Genomic DNA, 18,177 nt, shown 5'->3' with positions numbered 1-18,177 from the left:
TTGGTGCGGTACACGGGCCTCTCACTGTTGTGGCCTCTCCCATTGTGGAGCACAGGCTCCGGACGCGCAGGCTCAGCGGCCATGGCTCACGGGCCCAGCCGCTCCGCGGCATGTGGTATCTTCCCGGACCGGGGCACGAACCCGTGTCCCCTGCATCGGCAGGCAGACTCTCAACCACTGCGCCACCAGGGAAGCCCTATCTCTGGCCTCTTAATCGCACATTTCAGATTCCTGGGGAGAGAGAACCTGATTTGCTCCTGGGGGGAGAGAGTCGAGTCTGGTGCCCAAGGGGGAAGGGTTATATAGTACTAACCTGGTCATGGGTTATGTGTCAACCACTCCCCCCAACCCTGCCACCAAGTAGAATTTTTTTTTGTGCTAGGAAGCCACCCCTATAACCATAATATTGGTTTATTCTATGCTGTTACCTCCCCCATAGCTACAAAGGGCCAAGGACTGTGTGATCTTGGAGAGGCCGTCTGGCTGTAATTGACGTCTGAGTCTGGCCAGAACCAACCCACTCTCTCAGGCTTGAGTCAAGAGGTTCCATCATGGGGCTTCCCTGGTGGCTCAGTAGTTGAGAGTCCGCCTGCCAATGCAGGAGACACTGGTTCGTGCCCCGGTCCAGGAAGATCCCACATGCTGCGGAGTGGCTGGGCCCGTGAGCCATGGCCGCTGAGCCTGCACGTCCAGAGCCTGTGCTCCGCAGTGGGAGAGGCCACAACAGTGAGAGGCCTGCTTACCGCAAAAAAGCCTGAGTACAGGAATGCCTGTCAAAGATGGTCCTGTCTATTGGGAGCCCAGGGGGCATTTTTGTCGCATGGGTTGTAAATCTTGAGTTTTATTTGGGATCCTCAGTCCTTTCAGAGGGACTGTGTACTGAAAACATCTGTCTCTCCCCAACCCCAAGGAGGAAAAAAATGGATGAGGGAAGGCAGCCCTGGGAACAGTTTCCCCAGGTTCTCAAACATGAACTGCTCCCGGGTAACCCTCCTTTCACTGTCCAGCACCAGGCTGGAGGGCTCCTTCTCTTTCATCTTTTAATCAAGGAGGGAAAGCAGCATTTCAGCTGAGCAGATGAGAGGTTGGGAAAGAGAAAAAAATTAATTGCTCAGTTCACTGGTAAATATCAAGCCAGGGTCCAGGCCAAGGGGAGAGGTTGAGTAGCCAGAGAAAAGGCCAAATCTGCAGAGATAAGGTGGGCGAGGGCTGGACTGGATCTTGGCAAGCAAGGCCTGTACAGCCTCATGGAGGACAAGGCTGGGAGTTTATGCCTCTAGTGTATTTTTCCTGCATACCTGTTGCCATGGGGCAAGGCAGGGCGGGGAAGGAAGCAGTTGCCTGACTAGGCTGTGGCCCATGGCGTTTGGTAGGAGAGTGGAATGTATGACTCTGCCCTGCTTCCGCAGGACTTTTGTGTGATGGTGTAAGGTTTTGGCAGTGCACTCTGAGCCCTGACCAGGGGGAGGGTGGGAGCTGAAATCCAGCTCACACTTCACTCAATGGGCTGTGAGCTCACGAAGCTGCAGAGATGCCGTGTGGGCCGTGGGCTGGTGAGCTGCTCCTTCGGCTTCACCTTAGATCTGGTCCCTGATGAGGCTCTGTGTATGAGAACATTGGTTCCTTTCCTTGGGCCAGTTGGCATACGATTCCAGACTGGTAGCTAGATAGAATTTTTTTTTTTAATGTGCTTAAGATTAAAGAAGTCAAATAAGGTGATACCTGTGAATGCCATTTGCAGTCAGAGGCATCCTTGAAAGAAGGGGAGGAAGTATTTGTCCCCAGCCAGGGAGCCATTCTGGAGGAGGAAGGAATATCCGACATGATGGGGGCTCACATGGGAGCACGTTCCATGCCAGGCACGTGGCAGGGCACTGCCTGCAGCCCAGTGCTGAGAGGAGAGAGAGGTCTGGGAGAGGAGCCTGAAAACAAGAGTGAGGGTGAGGATGCCTCAGGAAGAATGATGGTGGTACTGCCCCCCCCTCCCCGGGTGCCCCACACAGGGAGAAAGACCTAGGCTTTTCCTCACTCAGCAGAGAGGACAGCAGCTCTAGGCTCTTCACCTGCCCAAGAAATTCAGGATAAGGGAGCCGAGGGCTGCCATGGCAATCTTTACCCTGACACCCTTGAGCCCCTCGAGATGGGCCGCTTGAGCCCGGCCTGCGTGTAGCATCTGCACGATTCACGTGCATTGCCTTGATGCCATGTTCGCAGTAGGGACACCACACCTAGACCTCCCCTTCCTCTCTGGTTGAGCAGATGCAGGAGCTGGAGCAGAGGCTGCTGGAGGCAGAGCAGAGAGCAGAGGACGCGGAGACCCAGGTAACCGGGGAGGGGATGGCAGGAGTGTGCAGCGGAAATGACCATTGGCCTTTCCTGACCCTTTCCATGGGCACACATGGACACGTCACACCGATAAGCCTCTTACAGGGATGAGGAAAACCAGCAGTCTTGTGTTAGACCTTCTGAACAAATGAAGGTGCCTGGGGCTTTCTGTGGGCATGAAGGAATCTTCGGGTAAGGGTCAGTGCAGTGAGCAGGTGAGTGGCTTAGTCCAAATAGGCTAGGTTATGCTGAGTAACCAATGTGACGTGTCTGCGGTTTATCACATTTAGTTCTCACTCATGGTACCTCTCCATTGAGGGTTAGCCAGGGATTCTGCTTCGCACGGTGATTCAGGGGTCCAAGGTAATGGAGCTGCCCATCTTCCAGCGGAACCAGCTAGAACATGCAGCCTCCTTGGTTGCCATGGCAGGGAAAGAGAGCTGGATCCTTGTGCGCCAGCTCTTAAATACTTCAGCCCAGAAATGACTGAGTCATTCCACTCAGGCCCATTGGCTGCAGTGAATTCCATGGCCATCTAGCTCCAAGAGGGCTGGAAAGTATCGGGAAGTTCACGGACATTCAGTGGGCAGCATATGTCTCTGCCACAGTGAAGCTGGAGCATCTCCTCTCCAGGGTTGTTTGACCTGCCCAGCTTGTCCCTACTGGGGCCCCCAGAGTTAGATGGCCCTACACCCTGCTATTCCTTCCTTGTCAATTCCTTCTTTTGCCCAGATGAGGCTTAATAAGTGGTCATTGAATTAATTGGCCCCAACTGCCCTGGGTACGGGCTCTGCCTGAGAGTCACAGATTGGGGTATCAGGAAGCATCCCATCCCATCCCATCCCATCCCATGCTGGAGGCCACTTCACACACCGTACCCCAACCCTATGAGACGATTGGTACTTTTCAGGTGGGTGTGATGGAAGAGAAGGTGAAATTGTCCAATCTGAAGAATGTAGACTCAGCAGGCAGCCTGCACCGGAAGTACCAAGAATTGCTGAATGCCATGCAGGGCAAAGACGAACTCATCGGCCGGCTGGAGGCACAGTTGGAGAAGCAGGTAAGTGCCAGTGCCCCCCTGCAGCACCTGCACCAGCTGCCCACGGCTCCTTGAGCAGAGCCCCTCTGCTTGGGCCGCCGGTGGTGGGGACTCTCTCCCTCACGAGACTGTTCTTTCTCGTGGAGATGTATTGGAAGGTGCGTGAAGAGCCAGGCAGGGGATATGGTGGGAAAGGGACCTTGGAGGCTGACTCATCTGGGTTGAATCCCCCCTTTAGCACCAGTGAGCAAATTACTTAAGTCGCTGATTCTCGTTTTACACATCTGTAAAATGGGGGTTGTTAGTACGTCATAGGGCTGTCGGCAGAATGAACTCAGGGAACCTGGGTACAGTATCAGACCTGAGGTCGGTGTTTGGTAAGGAGAGCTTTTCCTTTTCCACCCTGGTCTTGTGCCCTGCCAAACTGTGGGACACGTAGTAGCAGAGCAGCACAGAGCTGGCCCATCAGCCTTGGTCAACTGCTCAGCCAAAGTTTCTCAATGAACCTGAGTAGACAGAGACCAAAGTTGCCACCTCCTCTGAAAAGCACATAGGAGCCCAGGAGAGGCCACTGCCCAGTATTCCAGCCACAGTCAGCATCTTTGTTCTGGAGAGGACATCTGGAACACCCCCCTGCCAGTCCCCTAGGCCCAGCTTCCCCTTCACGATCCCATTAACTTCATCCTAATTCTGTCCCTTCCCTCTGCCATTGGGCTTACCTACCCAGCTTTTCCCTGGTGCCAGAGCTCCATTGTTTCCAACAGAAAACCTCACAGCATGGCCAACTTGCAATTTTCCACATGTGTACTCTCCATGGAGGTCCCAGCTAATCCTGCTGGTACCTTCCCACTATCATAGGCACATTCATAATCATTCATCAACAGTCACTGAACATTTCCTTTGTGGGACGTACCTCCCACAATGTGTGGGGCACCATGTGTTCCTGAAAAATCATGGGAAAATATCAATAGAATGTTGACACATGGAATCTCTCATCAATTTCCTATTGATTTTATTTTATTTTTAATTTATTTATTTTTATTTTTGGCTGCATTGAGTCTTCATTGCTGCACGTGGGCTTCCTCTAGTTGCAGTGAGCGGGGGCTACCCTTCATTGTGGTGCGCGGGCTTCTCATTGCAGTGGCTTCAGTTGTTGCAGAGCACGGACTCTAGACGTTCGGGCTCAGTAGTTGTGGCTCGCAGGCTCTAGAGCACAGGCTCAGCCATTGTGGTGCACGGGCTTAGTTGCTCCGTGGCATGTGGGATCTTCCTGGACCAGGGCTCGAACCCGTGTCGCCTGCATTGGCAGGCGGATTGTTAACCACTGCGCCACGAGGGAAGCCCTCCCATTGATTTTAGATCACTATCTTCTCTGTTGAGTGGTCCATAGTTAGAAGTGGCAGCACCTGGGAATTGGTGGGCAAAATGATTCCTGCTAAAGCTTACTTAGGTCAGGAAAAAAAATCATTTTACAATAATAATAGGTCCAGATCAGAAGAGAGAGGATGCTGTTTTGCAAGTCAGTAGACCTGGTTTTAGCCCCAGCCGTGGCACAAACTGACAGAGGCAAGTCATTTCACCCTCTGGGCCTCAGTTTCCACAGCCACATAAATATCAGGGTATCAAACTAGGTCAGGGGTCAGCAGACTGTTTTTGCCAAGGTCCAGGTAGTAAATATTTTTGGCTTTGCAGGCCACGTGGTCTCTGTTGCAGCTAGCCAACTCTGTTGCTGTAGCCTGGAAGTGGCCTTAGACAATACAGAAATGAATGGGCAGGGCTATTCAGGGAGGGACCAGGTGGAAGGCTGGATTTGGCCTGTGGCCAGTCCGAAAACCCCTAGATAACCTTACCGGTTCGCCAGCTCTCAAATACTGAGTCAGACATTTCCATATGCCCATCTCATTTCCACAGACTCCCTTGTTTGGAGCTTATGTCCATCATCTTACAACTTCAAGGCAGTTTTTCCCTAGAAGTGTAACCAAAGTCGTTACTGCTGGTCTCTAAACAACCGAAAGTACACCAGTTGTCTCCATGCTTTTTATTTATTTATTTTTAAACAAATTTATTTATTTATTTATGGCTGCCTTGGGTCTTTGTTGCTGCGGGCAGGCTTTCTCTAGTTGCAGCGAGCGGGGGCTACTCTTTGTTGCGGTGCACAGGCTTCTCATTGTGGTGGCCTCTCCTGTTGCGGAGCACGGGCTCTAGGCGCACAGGCTTCAGTAGTTGTGGCATGCAGGCTCAATAGTTGTGGCTTGCAGGCTCTAGAGCACAGGCTCAGTAGTTGCGGTGCACGGGCGTAGTTGCTCCACGGCATGTGGGATCTTCCTGGACCAGGGCTGGAACCCATGTCCCCTGCATTGGCAGGCGGATTCTTAACCACTGCGCCACCAGCAAAGTCCCTCCATGCTTTTTAGAGCAGGGAACTAGTACTCATTCTAGAACTTGTTGATTACCTGTGCCTCAGGCACTGTGCGGTGCACTTTCTGTCCCTTGCATCCTCAAGATGGTCCAGAGGGGAGATGTATCTTCGCCCATTTTAGAGATGCCATCACCAGAGGCTGATGTGGCCTTCCCAGTGCCCCACAGCAAATAAGCCTCAGAGGCAGAGCCAAATCCCCAAAGCCTGTATTTTCTTCTCTCCTAGGCTGCTATTCTTTAGATACAAACCTCGCTTTTGAGTCATTTTACAGCGGTCACTCGGTATCCACAGGGGATTGGTTCCAGGACACCCCGCAGATACCAAGATCCGTGGATGCTCAGGTCCATTATATAAAAGGGCATAGGACAGTCAGCCCTCCATATCCGCAGAATTAGGTCCGTGGTTGGTGGAATCTGCAGATGCCGAACCCACCAATAGGGAGGGTCGACTGTGCTTCACCCTGTTATATCAATATAATGAACTTGAGCATCTGCAGATCTTGGTATCTGCTGGGCGTCCTGAAACCAATACCCCTGTAGATACCGAGGGATCACTGTATACTGTTGATTGTTTTGAGGGAATTGTACTCATGTGCTAATTTACCTTTATTTTTTAACTGTAAAGGTAATACATGCTTATAGTAAAAAATACAGAAAGACCAAAAGGGTATAAAATGACATTTTTCCTGCATCCCCATCCTTCATTTTCATCCCTCACCACTAACCACTGTTCATTGTGACCATTTCCTGTGTATCAGAGCAGTGTTCCATTTTCATTTTGTTTATTTAGCCAAGCCCTTATTTGTGGACTCTTAGGTTATTTCCAGTTTTGAGTTTTTTGTTTTTGTTGCTTTATCAAATAATAATGCAATTAACGATTCCTAAGCAGTGGGTTTGTTAGATCAGTGGTATGGACATTTAAAATGTTGACAAATATTATCAAGTTTTTCCCCAAAAAGGCTTTGCCAATTTGTATGAGGTGGGCTGTTTTCCAACACCCTTGACAATTTAGGGTTATATCAAACTTTTAAATTGTGTTAGTCTGGTAGAGGAAAATGATGTGTCACTTTTATTTGCATTTTAAAAATAATAATAAAGATTGCACAGCTTTTCGTGGGTTTCTTTCCCTTTATTTGCTGTTGATTTCCTATTTATATCTTTTGCATATATTTATTGGTTTGTTCATTTCAAATTATCCCTTTTGTATGTAAGTCATTTGTGTTGCAAAACATCTCCCAGTTGGTCTTTTCGTTTTGTTTAAGGGCATTTTTTTTTTTTTGGTCATATAGTAATTTATAGAGATGATATAGATTTATTAGTCTTTCTGGGCTATTTGGGATTTGTATTATGCTTAGGAAGGCCTTTCCCACTTTAAGAATATTTTCTAAGAATTCATAAATGAATTATTTTTCCCTATCGGTCGACCTCCATCCAGTCCCTTAATATTTCTTCTCAGGGCCTCCCACCTCCAATTATTCACTAAAACGGTGACCACCGTGACGAACTAAAGGCCCTCTCTCTCTTGCAGAAGAAGATGAGAGCTGAGGAAGCAAAAATCGTTCAAGAAAAAGCTGCAAAGATCAAGGAATGGGTGACACTGAAGTTAGCAGAGGTGAGTGAGAGCTTATCTTGGGAAGCCTGCGAGGGACCTGCGTGGGGTTGCTCCTGTCCCTCCGTGTTTTTCTGCCTCTACCTGTTTATGGGGCCTTGCCTGCTTTTCATTTTGTTAACCGCTCGTCTCTCATTCAGCTTAAATGCTGAGACACTTCACTTCACTTTTCCCTTCCTGTTGTCAGAGTTGGGTTTCCCTAGAGCTCCTGGTTTGCTTTGTGTCTGGGGAGAAGGAATGAGTCTCACTTCTGAGGAGTCCCATCAGTTTCCTTCTGAGAAGCACACATGGTCCTTACCGTCCACCCTCTGTCCTCTCCATTCTTTTTAACTTTTTTTTTTTGGTCATATAGTAATTTATAGAGATGATATAGATTTATTAGTCTTTCTGGGCTATTTGGGATTTGTATTATGCTTAGGAAGGCCTTTCCCACTTTAAGAATATTTTCTAAGAATTCATAAATGAATTATTTTTCCCTATCGGTCGACCTCCATCCAGTCCCTTAATATTTCTTCTCAGGGCCTCCCACCTCCAATTATTCACTAAAACGGTGACCACAGTGACGAACTAAAGGCCCTCTCTCTCTCTTGCAGAAGAAGATGAGAGCTGAGGAAGCAAAAATCGTTCAAGAAAAAGCTGCAAAGATCAAGGAATGGGTGACACTGAAGTTAGCAGAGGTGAGTGAGAGCTTATCTTGGGAAGCCTGCGAGGGACCTGCGTGGGGTTGCTCCTGTCCCTCCGTGTTTTTCTGCCTCTACCTGTTTATGGGGCCTTGCCTGCTTTTCATTTTGTTAACCGCTCGTCTCTCATTCAGCTTAAATGCTGAGACACTTCACTTCACTTTTCCCTTCCTGTTGTCAGAGTTGGGTTTCCCTAGAGCTCCTGGTTTGCTTTGTGTCTGGGGAGAAGGAATGAGTCTCACTTCTGAGGAGTCCCATCAGTTTCCTTCTGAGAAGCACACATGGTCCTTACCGTCCACCCTCTGTCCTCTCCATTCTTTTTAACTTTTTTTTTTTTTTTGGTGCTCAAATATACATAAAATATACCATTTGAGCTGTTTTTGAAGTGTACAATGCAGTGGCATTAAGTACATTCACAGTGTTGTGTACCCATCACCACTACGTCCAAAACTTTTCCCACCCCAAACAAACTCCATCCCCATTAAACACTAACTCCCCATTGTCTCTCCCCCCAGTCCCTGGTAACCTCTATTCTACTTTCCACCTCTGTCCATCCGTTTTCATAGCTCATCACTTGCTGCAGCTTTATTTAGGAAACTCAGGACTAGTAGCTACAGCGCTGCTAGCAAAAAACCAAAAAACAACCTCTTTCTAAACAGAAGGAAGGGGAATTGAAGTTTGGAGAAGGGTGAACACTCACTCCTGACACAAGTGGCTCACACCTGCAGGGGGTAGTGGCTCATTTTGCCTCCTGTCCTTTCTGTGGACACACATCTCAGGTCACCTGCTAGACTACAAGCCCTTGGGGACAGAGCTGATGCCTATAACCTGCATCTTCCACAGCCCTGATCTCTTGCTAAAAGCTCAATGAAAGTGTGTTGGCTTTCCAGTGAGAATGGGTACTAGACAGCCTATTAACAGGACCTGGCATATCGGCTGGAGACAATGGAAGAACAGTTTTTTTTGTTTTTGTTTGTTTTGCGGTACACGGGCCTCTCACTGTTGTGGCCTCTCCCATTGTGGAGCACAAGCTCCGGACACGCAGGCTCAGCGGCCATGGCTCACAGACCCAGCCGCTCCGCGGCATGTGGGATCTTCCTGGACCGGGGCACAAACCCATGTCCTCTGCATTGGCAGGCGGACTCTCAACCACTGCACCACCAGGGAAGCCCTTTTTAATTTTATTTATTTATTTATTTTTATATTTTTTTAAGAACAGTTATTTTTTGCTCCTAGGTGAATAAGAGGTCAAAGTTACTTTTATCAAAGGTTGAAACAAGGAAAAAAAGTATGTTTTGTCAGGGAAGATAACAAGGAATTAAGGGCCTGTGGATTATGACATAGTGAAATGATATGGTGAGAATAAAACATCAAACAATGAAAAATCTGGGTCCTAGAGCCCAGGCTAAAATTCATTAGAATAATTGGAAAAGAAGAATGTAATTAACCAATATTTGTTAAATGCTTGCAATGCATCAAGTTCTAAGGCAGGCATTTTAAACATAGATACTGATTTACTCTCAATGACAACTTTGTGGAATGATTACTGCCATCTTCAATTTATCAGTTAGTAAACAAAAAAAAATACAAGCAAGTTGCTACTGTGATAAAAGTAATTTTTATAGGTTGTATATTGTTCCCGACTCCTTTCCAGTAGAAGGATAATATATCCCTGCCCCTTGCCATAAGATTTGCTATGCCTCCCTGAGGAAGGAATATGCTTCTGCAGATCATGGACATTATGCTTGTTTATATGACTCGATCTAGACATATATGTAAGCTATATTCAATTAGAAACTTCAAGAACAATCACATGGAGACTTCCCTGGTGGCACCATAGTTAAGAATCCACCTGCCAATGCAGGGGACACAGGTTTGAGCCCTAGTCCAGGAAGATCCGATCCCACATGCCACGGACCAACTAAGCCCGTGTGTCACAACGACTGAGCCTGTGCGCCTAGAGCCTGTGCTCCACAACGAGAGAAGCCACCACAATGAGAAGCCTACGCACCGCAAGGAAGAGTAGCTCTCGCTTACTGCAACTAGACAAAGCCTGTGCACAGCAATGAAGACCAAATGCAGCCAAAGAAGGAAAAAGAAGTTTTAAAAAAAAGAAAAGAACAATCACATGAATTTATTATTGTCCTTTTCCTTTTTCCAGGAGATAGGGTTTTCTCCTTCATCCTGGATCCAGTATAAATAAGGCATGTGAAACTGAGTAGAATACATATGATATAAAATATAAGCAAGGAAGTAAAATTTTTGTGTTATAAACAACAACAAAAAGAAATGTGTTGGCTTTCATTTCAAAGAAAATGCAGCCACCCTGAGGCTGGATCTCATGGATAGGATGTTGAGCAGAAGAAGCCAGATACAGAAGTACATCTTGAATAATTCCATTTATATAAAGTCCTAATGGGCGTAACTACACTAATGTGTGTCGGGTGCATACTTAGATGGTACAACACAGAAAGCAAGGAAATGAATCTCATAGACTCAGAAGAGTCGTCGCCTTAGTGGGGAGGGCGGATCACATGATTGGGAAAGGACAAGTGCGGGATGTCTGGAGTGTTGGCAAATTCCTCTTTCTTAACCTGGGTGGCGGTCACATGAGTAATCATTTCAGAATCATTTGTTAAGCTGTTCGTTGGTGTAGAATGCAGTTTTTTGTGTGTTATATTTCACCATTTTTTTAAAAGGTTAAAGATACATAGAAAAGCAGGACTTCCCTGGTGGCACAGTGGTTAAGAACCCACCTTCCAATGCAGGGGACACAGGTTCAAGCCCTGATCCGGGAAGATCGCATCTGCCGCGGAGCAACTAAGCCAGTGCACCACAACTACTGAGGCTGCACTCTAGAGCCCGCGAGCCACAACTACTGAGCCCACATGCCACAACTACTGAAGCCTGCGTGTCTAGACCCCATGCCCCACAACAAGAGAAGCCACTGCAATGAGAAGCCCGTGCACCACAACGAAGAGTAGCCCCTGCTCACCACAACTAGAGAAAGCCCGTGGGCAGCAACGAAGACCCAATGTAGACAAAAATAAATAAATAAAATTTATTAAAATAAACCCCCAAAAACCTAGAAAAGAAAGCACAGGGGCCGCCAAATGGAATTCTTTCCCATCTACAACCAGGTAGCGCAGAGAGAAGGAGGAGGTCAGGGCTCCCAGGAGAGTCAGCAGTGGATTGGGGGGCACCACGGGTTCTTTTGAAGGGTTTTAATCTTATTTTGAATTATATGTCTGAATGTGTAGGCTGAGTATTTATTCTCAATCTTCATGTTTCTTTTTGTCTAGCTTGAGGTGGAGAATCAGCACCTGAAAAGCTGTAATCAGCACCTGGTGGAGCAGGTGGGAGCCCTTCAACGCGCACTAGAAGGTGAGCGGGCCAGCGTGTGCGGGAGTCGGGGGGGTGGGGGGTGTGTGTGTGTGCGTGCGTGCGTGCGTGTGCGTGGGGCTGAACTGAGGGAGCTCTTAACATGCCTATTTTTGTCCCAACCACAGCTCTTCAGATGGCACCTTCGGGGAAGCTGCTGGTGGCCCCCCAGGGAACCACAGAGCAGGATTCTGTCCCTGCAGGACCAGCAGCCCAGCCAGTGGGGCAGGACGGTGGTGCTCAGGCCCAGGGTGCCCTGAAGGCAGCTATGCCCGTACCTTCTCCAGGTGCTCTGCAGAGCAAGGACTCTGTTCCTAAAGCAGGAAGCCCCTGGGAGGATTCTAGTTCCAGTATGGTCCACCCTGGAGAAACATCAGAGGCCAAGACCCTTCCACTTCATCTGGGAGGACAGGGCTCTCCTGGCCAGCTGTGCCTGAAGCCTTGCACCCCCAGGCATGGTTTGGCTTCCTGGGGTGAAGGCCTGGTCACTGCTCAGGGAGGGACGCTCCCCAGGACGAAGACCTCTGCCAGGGAAGGTGGCCCCGGCTGCAGCCTGACTCTGCCGAAGGTGCGGGCTCCCAGCACCCACCGGGACAGCATCCAGCTGGCCAAGCGGCACCACAGCCAGCCCCAGGCGGGCCCTGCGCACTTCGACCATGTGGTGAGCATTGAGATTGGGACACCCTCAGCCCTCCACTCCTCCAGCCTTCCCAAGGTGGAGGCTGGACCTGAGCTCCGGGAGGAACCGGAGAAGATGGAGATGGACGAGCAACCCCCAGCGGGGAAGATGGAGGAAGTGGATTTGGGGAACAAACCACCTACACCCCCCCTGCACCGGTTTCCATCCTGGGTAAGAGGCCCCCTGGGGACAGGACAGAGGGGCCGGACTGATGGTGCGAACGCTGTGGGGCACAGCCATGTGCTGAGCGTGGGACGAGGCTGTCACCCTCACCCGCTCTGGGCGGTGGGTACCCCGGGGCCTGTCCAGACTACTCCGCCCATAAGGGGTGGAGCCAGGATTTCCGATTGGACGGCGGCCGGCTGTTTCCTGAGCAGGCGCTCACCGCGGGCCACAGCCAAGCTGGGTGCTCGGTGCCCATTTTCTCGTGGAGTCTTCCTGACTCTCCGTGGAGGTACAGTGTGGTGGCTAAGAGCACGGGTCCCAGGGGCAAACCAGGAGGTCCCAAGATCAAACTCTGTGAGCCGGGGCAAGCTGCTAAACCTCTGTGCCTCAATTTCCCTCTCTGTAAAATGGGGATAATAGTACCCGCTTTAGAGGGTTGCCCTGAGGATTACGTGTGTTAATACGTATTTGGTGAGTAGTTGCAGCAGTGGTTCACAATACGTGGAGAGGCTGTTGGAAACGGCAAGGGCCAGGCCAGGGTGGAACACTTTCAGAATCATCCCTCCTCTTGTTCCTTGTTGTCTTGTAAATCCAGATGCTCTGAAATCCTAAAGCAGAGGCAGGCAGTGAGGGAGCATTCGGCGAGGGATGTGGCAAGAGGGCTCAGGTCCTTCCGGTCCCCGAGACAGGATCGCTCTTGTTACCTTAGGGAACCACAGTGGCCCGAGAACCCAACCTCTCTTCTTAGGTGGGACCAGCTGGGCAGTAGCCATGTGGGGAAGATCAAGACTGAGAATTGGGAGAAGGACATTTCTCAGTCTGAGGGAGTCAAATGGACTTACTTGCTGAGTTAGAGTTCCTTTGTTGATCCTCAAAACAACCGTGTGAGTTAGGCATTAGATAACCTTTTGTAAAACACTCCTACGTTTGTTGAACCTAAACCCCTCAAGCTTCACACTTTTCATTCTCTCTGTGAAGTGAGAGGCCTGTCCGTGGTTGAATTCCACTACCACTACTGACAGGAATAATCGTTTTTATGGCTAATTTTACCACCTGGACCCAATTTATCTGCCCTACATAAGCACGGAATTCCCTGCCCCAGCCCAGTGCCTGCCCCTCCCCCAAAATTCCTCCTTGCTGCCTCCCATCTCTTCCCTTCCCTTGCCTCCAGTCACCTCCGGCTCTCATCCCAGCCCTCGCCAGCCCCTCCCTCTCTCCCCCAGGTGCCCCAGCACTGCTGCTCCCCTCTGGGGTGACCTGGATAGCATCCACCTTCCTTCCTGCCCCAGCCTAGCCCAGCTACCTCCTTGAGCTGGGCAGGGCTTCCCCGGTCCTTGTGACTCACCTCTCACCTGAAGAGGGCTTTGTTTTCCCTTTACCTTGAGTGAAAAAGAGATATGGAGGAGGATAGGTGGGGCCTCTGGGTTGTTTGGGAGTGATCCAAACCTAAGAAAAGCTGCCCAGGCCTGTGGGCCTGCTTCAGACCCAGGGGGCCCCGAGGGGCGAGGGAAGAGTTGAGGGTGGGAGTTCCCATTGATGTGTCTTCTACGGCGGGATTCAGGGGTCTGGGTGAGCCAGGACTTTAAGCCTGAAGCCTAACCATGATGTGACATTGTTACTGTAGGAAAAAAATGTGTCCCAGTTTCCAAACAACTGGCTTCCAAACAAAAGGGCACGCACATCCTTGCCATGGGGCTCGGACGTCCTCATTACCAACCCCCCAACTTCAAGGGCTGTAAGATTCAGAGAAAACAGTTCCCAGTTCCCTCTCCTCCTGAACTTCCTTGCCCCAAGGGAGGGGTGGCAGCAAGAGAGGGAATAAATATCGCCTGCAGGGCACTGACCATGCTCTCGGTGTTAGATGTTTATGTTAATAATTTCATTTGATTGTCACAACAGCCTGAAAGGTGAGTATTATTACCCCCATCTTAGGTCCAGAAATGATGTTAACTTGTCCCAGATGCCCCCGCCGGTCACTGGCTAAGCGTGGATGTGGACCCAGGTCTGCCCGCCTCCAAAGCCAGAGGCCGGCGTGGACACGGGGGTGGTGCACCCTGACCCCTTGTGACCTCCCGTTCCAGGAGAGCCGGATCTACGCTGTGGCCACGTCAGGCATGCGGCTATCCGAAGTGTCTGCTAGAAGTAATGCCACCTGCTGCGGTGAGTCCCAAGTGAGCTGCCCGTGGTGGGCAGGGTGGGCGTGCGGGGAGGAGAAGACTCGGAGAAACACCCAGGGCCAGGTCACCTGCAGCCCATTCCCTCCCACAGCAGGTGAGGTTCAGGTGAAAGCACGTGGCCCCGGCTCCCTTGGAGAGAGGGGGAAGCTGCACAGGTTCAGCTCATCACCTGCCTGTGGGTGGGAGTGGGCGGGAACAGAGCTGTAGCCAATTACAGAGCTGGAAGGGACTTTGGAGGCAGGGCGCTCCAGCCTGGCTGCCCACCTGCACCAGCTTCCCTTCTGCAGTGCAAGGGCTATGGCTGAGGAGCCCCCGGTGCCTTGATTTAGATAACCCCCTGAAGGAGCCGCATCCCCACCTGGGTGCGGCTCCTGAGTCGCCGGCCGCCCAGTCCCCACAGTGACACAAGTGCCCCATAGTCACACGGCTTGTAACTCACCTTGGCAAGAGTGGGGCTGCAGAAGACCTTGGCCCTCGTCCTGAGACCTGTCCCCCGGTCTGTCTCCGGAGTGCTGTTTCAGGGAATGCTGTCTGCACGGATCTCTCTCCTCCTCGCTCTGCTCATGTCTGCCTCCCCCGCCCCGCTTCCTGGGTTTTGCCACCTGAGTGAGTCTCCTCCCTCTTTCCCGCCCCTCCAGCCTCAAGCCCTCCAGCCCTTGCATCCCCTGGGCCTTTCTCTGGCCTGGTCTGCAAGAACATCACCGTGCCGGTCTACACAGCCTTGAAGGGGGTAAGAAGCTGCTGTCTGAGGACGGGGTGTCCCCACCCAGCACCCACTGCCCCACCACCGTGTCGGCAGGCAGTGGCTGGCGTGGGTCTCCAGGGGCAGGCGTCTGCGCGCACGTAACTCTGGGCAGGGTGCTCAGCCCCCCATATATCTATTTATTTTGTTCATCTTTATTAGGTTTTTTAAAAAACTCTTGAATTTTTTTCTTCCTATTTTATTGAGATATAATTCACATACAGCACTGCATAAGTTTAAGGTGTGCAGCATAGTGATTTGACTTACATACATCAAGAAACGATTACCACAGTAAGTTGAGTGAACATCCAGCATCTCATATAGATAGAAAATTCAAGAAATAGAAAAATACCTTTTCCTTGTAATGAGAACTCTTAGGATTTACTCGTAACAACTTTCATCTATTAACATGCAGCAGTGTTAGTTAGATTTATCATATTCTGCATCACATACCTAGGACTTATTGATCTTATAACTAGAAGCTTGTACCTTTTGACCACCTTTATCCAATCCCCCCTCCTCCCCTACCTCAGTAACCACAGATCTGATCTCTTTTTCTCTGAGTCTGTTTCTTTGTTTTTGAGTGTAACTGACCTACAGCACTACGTTAGTTCCTGGAACACAACACAGTGATTCAATATCTTTATTAGGTTTTCATTAGAAAAATTCTACATTTACAAAAATGTGAATCAGTATGATTACGGGCAAAGTAAAAAGTTAAAGGTTAAACCAATGCCTGCTCTGCGTCTCCTCCTCATCTTGTCACATGTCTATCCCGGAGGCCAGTGGGGCTCCTTCCAGAACTTTTAATGTATTATGTCATATATTCCCATATGTATTCCCATAACATCTCTACATATTTTTAAACAAAAATCAGATATAGCTGCAACATGATGTTTTCGTATACTTTTTGGTCTGCTTTTTTTTCCTACTGAAACCTTTTATTCTGAATTTGTTGGTGCTTAAGGAAAACAGCTTTGCCCATAATTCACTGTGTCCTGGACTTATGACACCAACTTGTATTTAGCCAATTAGAAACGAGACCAAACTGCATTCTTCTTAGGTCTGTTCAGTTGATAAATGGCACTTAACTGATTTCTTTCATATAATCTTTAACAAGAACTCATAAGTTGCATTAATTATGCCCCAAGAGATGAGGGACCGATGGTAACTCAGATGGGCACCTCTGAAAAGATTTGTCAGTTTCCTGTCCTGTTCTAGCCAGATTTTTTGGAAAACTTTAGGGAAAGACTGAAATTCCCCACCAATCTGAGATTGCCTTCAAGTTCTTACAACATTAACTGGAAAAAAAAAGATTCCCAACATGTCTTTTGAGATCGTAACAGTAATATTTTGTAAAACTTTTTGTAGAAGGATAAAAAGCCAAAAGTGAAATTTCCTCTTACATTGCTTTTCCCTAATTCCTAACCCCAGAGGCAGCTCTCACTAATGGTTTGGTGTTTATTCTGTAATGCCCTCTGATGCATTGACAAATGTATTTACAAATTTACTCTCTCTTACACACACGCACACGCAAAGCGGATGATGTCATACATGTCAGTCTACCCCTTGCTTGTCCACCCAGCCATGTGTCAGGTCTTCCTGCCCCACCTCCATGCACAGCACAGCTCTGCCTCCCCTTTTAGGACTTCCCAGTACCCCTTGGTATAGATGCCCCATAACTACCTTAACTTGTCCTCCCCTGATTCACAATGTAGGTCATGTCTCTATTTTTCTGTAAAATCAGTGTTGCAATGAACATCACCATGCAAATACATCTCTGTGCACTTATATATGCATATTTCTGTAGGACAGAGTTCTAGAGGTGGAATTTAGGGGCAGATAATATGCATGTTTTAAATTTTGACAGGTAGTGCCAAATTACCTTCTAAAAAGATTTTATATAAATCTTTTATATAAAATAGAGTACCCTTTTCCACACAGTTTCCCCAATATTGAAGTGATTGGTCTTTTTAAATTTTTGCCATGATCTCTCGATTTGTCATCCCCACCCACTTTTAAAGCTCCTGTCTCACACTGGGCCCTGTGGCACGGTTTTCTGGCCCCCTAGTGGCAGGGAGCAAGGTGTTCAGCCCTGGTGGGGCAGCTTCACTAGGGACCACAGAGGATGATGGTGTGTGAGGGAGAGAGAAGCATGGAGGTGAGGACACAGGGGTAAGGTCGTCAAGTCGGGAAGGGACAGTTGTCTTTTGGGTGCCCCAGCTGGGTGATGGCTTCCCATGCTCTAGACAGGCTGTGATGGCCACACCCCAGGCACTTGGAGCGGGAGTGAAAGTGCAGATGGGATGGGGCTTGCCTTGCAGCCTTAGCTGCAGTGGGGAGGGGCCTGTCTTGCAGAAAGCCATGCAGATCAGCACGGTGCCCTTTGTGGACGAGTCCTCTGGGTCCGATGATGACTGCAGCTCCCAGGCGAGCTTCCGAACTTCAGTGCCCTGCTCTGAGTCCAGGAAGACCAGTGGACTGGGCAGCCCCCGGGCCATCAAGAGAGGTATGGAGAAGGGTGGTGGGAGGGGTGCGGAACAATGAGGGGCCCTTCATCTCCTCCCATGGGCAGTCCCACGTGGGTGTGGAAGACCCTGCAGCTCCCAGGCTGTGTGAGCCAGGAGGCTGTGGACCTGGGCCTTGATTCCTCCTCCCTTTGGACAGGCGTCTCCATGTCCTCGCTGAGCTCTGAGGGCGACTATGCCATCCCCCCGGACGCCTGCTCCCTGGACAGCGACTACTCAGAGCCTGAGCACAAACTACAGCGCACCTCATCCTACTCCACCGACGGGCTGGGCCCAGGCGGGGTGAGCTGGGAGCTTGGCCTCCGCCCCAATGGGGCCAAGGCAGGGCCGGGTGGGAGCGGACCTCCAGCACAAGACCCAGGCAGCAGCTGCATGAGGGTCCCTGGGATTGGCGAAGGGAGGGCGGGAGTCCGGGGGCTGCCACTGATGATGTG

At 49.8% G+C, this 18,177-nt stretch overlaps 1 protein-coding gene across 2 annotated transcripts in view; it reads left to right on the top strand.

The window, feature by feature from the left end:
• Window positions 1–18,177, top strand: part of PLEKHH1 (pleckstrin homology, MyTH4 and FERM domain containing H1) — a 44,988-nt gene that overhangs the window by 10,750 nt on the left and 16,061 nt on the right. The window contains exons 2-10 of one of the 2 annotated variants that reach the window (XM_024747247.1): window positions 2,260–2,322; window positions 3,236–3,385; window positions 7,311–7,394; window positions 11,374–11,455; window positions 11,581–12,302; window positions 14,378–14,456; window positions 15,112–15,203; window positions 17,574–17,724; window positions 17,883–18,025. In XM_024747247.1, coding sequence (XP_024603015.1) covers window positions 2,260–2,322; window positions 3,236–3,385; window positions 7,311–7,394; window positions 11,374–11,455; window positions 11,581–12,302; window positions 14,378–14,456; window positions 15,112–15,203; window positions 17,574–17,724; window positions 17,883–18,025 — 1,566 coding nt within the window. Of the gene's footprint in view, window positions 1–2,259; window positions 2,323–3,235; window positions 3,386–7,310; window positions 7,395–7,986; window positions 8,069–11,373; window positions 11,456–11,580; window positions 12,303–14,377; window positions 14,457–15,111; window positions 15,204–17,573; window positions 17,725–17,882; window positions 18,026–18,177 lie in introns of those variants that run through there. The other variant, XM_024747246.1, reaches the window with a different exon arrangement.

The sequence above is a fragment of the Neophocaena asiaeorientalis genome, unplaced genomic scaffold (genome assembly GCF_003031525.2).
Source record: "Neophocaena asiaeorientalis asiaeorientalis breed wild unplaced genomic scaffold, Neophocaena_asiaeorientalis_V1.1 scaffold398, whole genome shotgun sequence".
NCBI classification, from domain to species: Eukaryota; Metazoa; Chordata; class Mammalia; order Artiodactyla; family Phocoenidae; genus Neophocaena; species Neophocaena asiaeorientalis.
The sequence above is the reverse complement of the archived record's forward strand: the minus strand, read 5'-3'. Positions and strand labels throughout refer to the sequence as shown.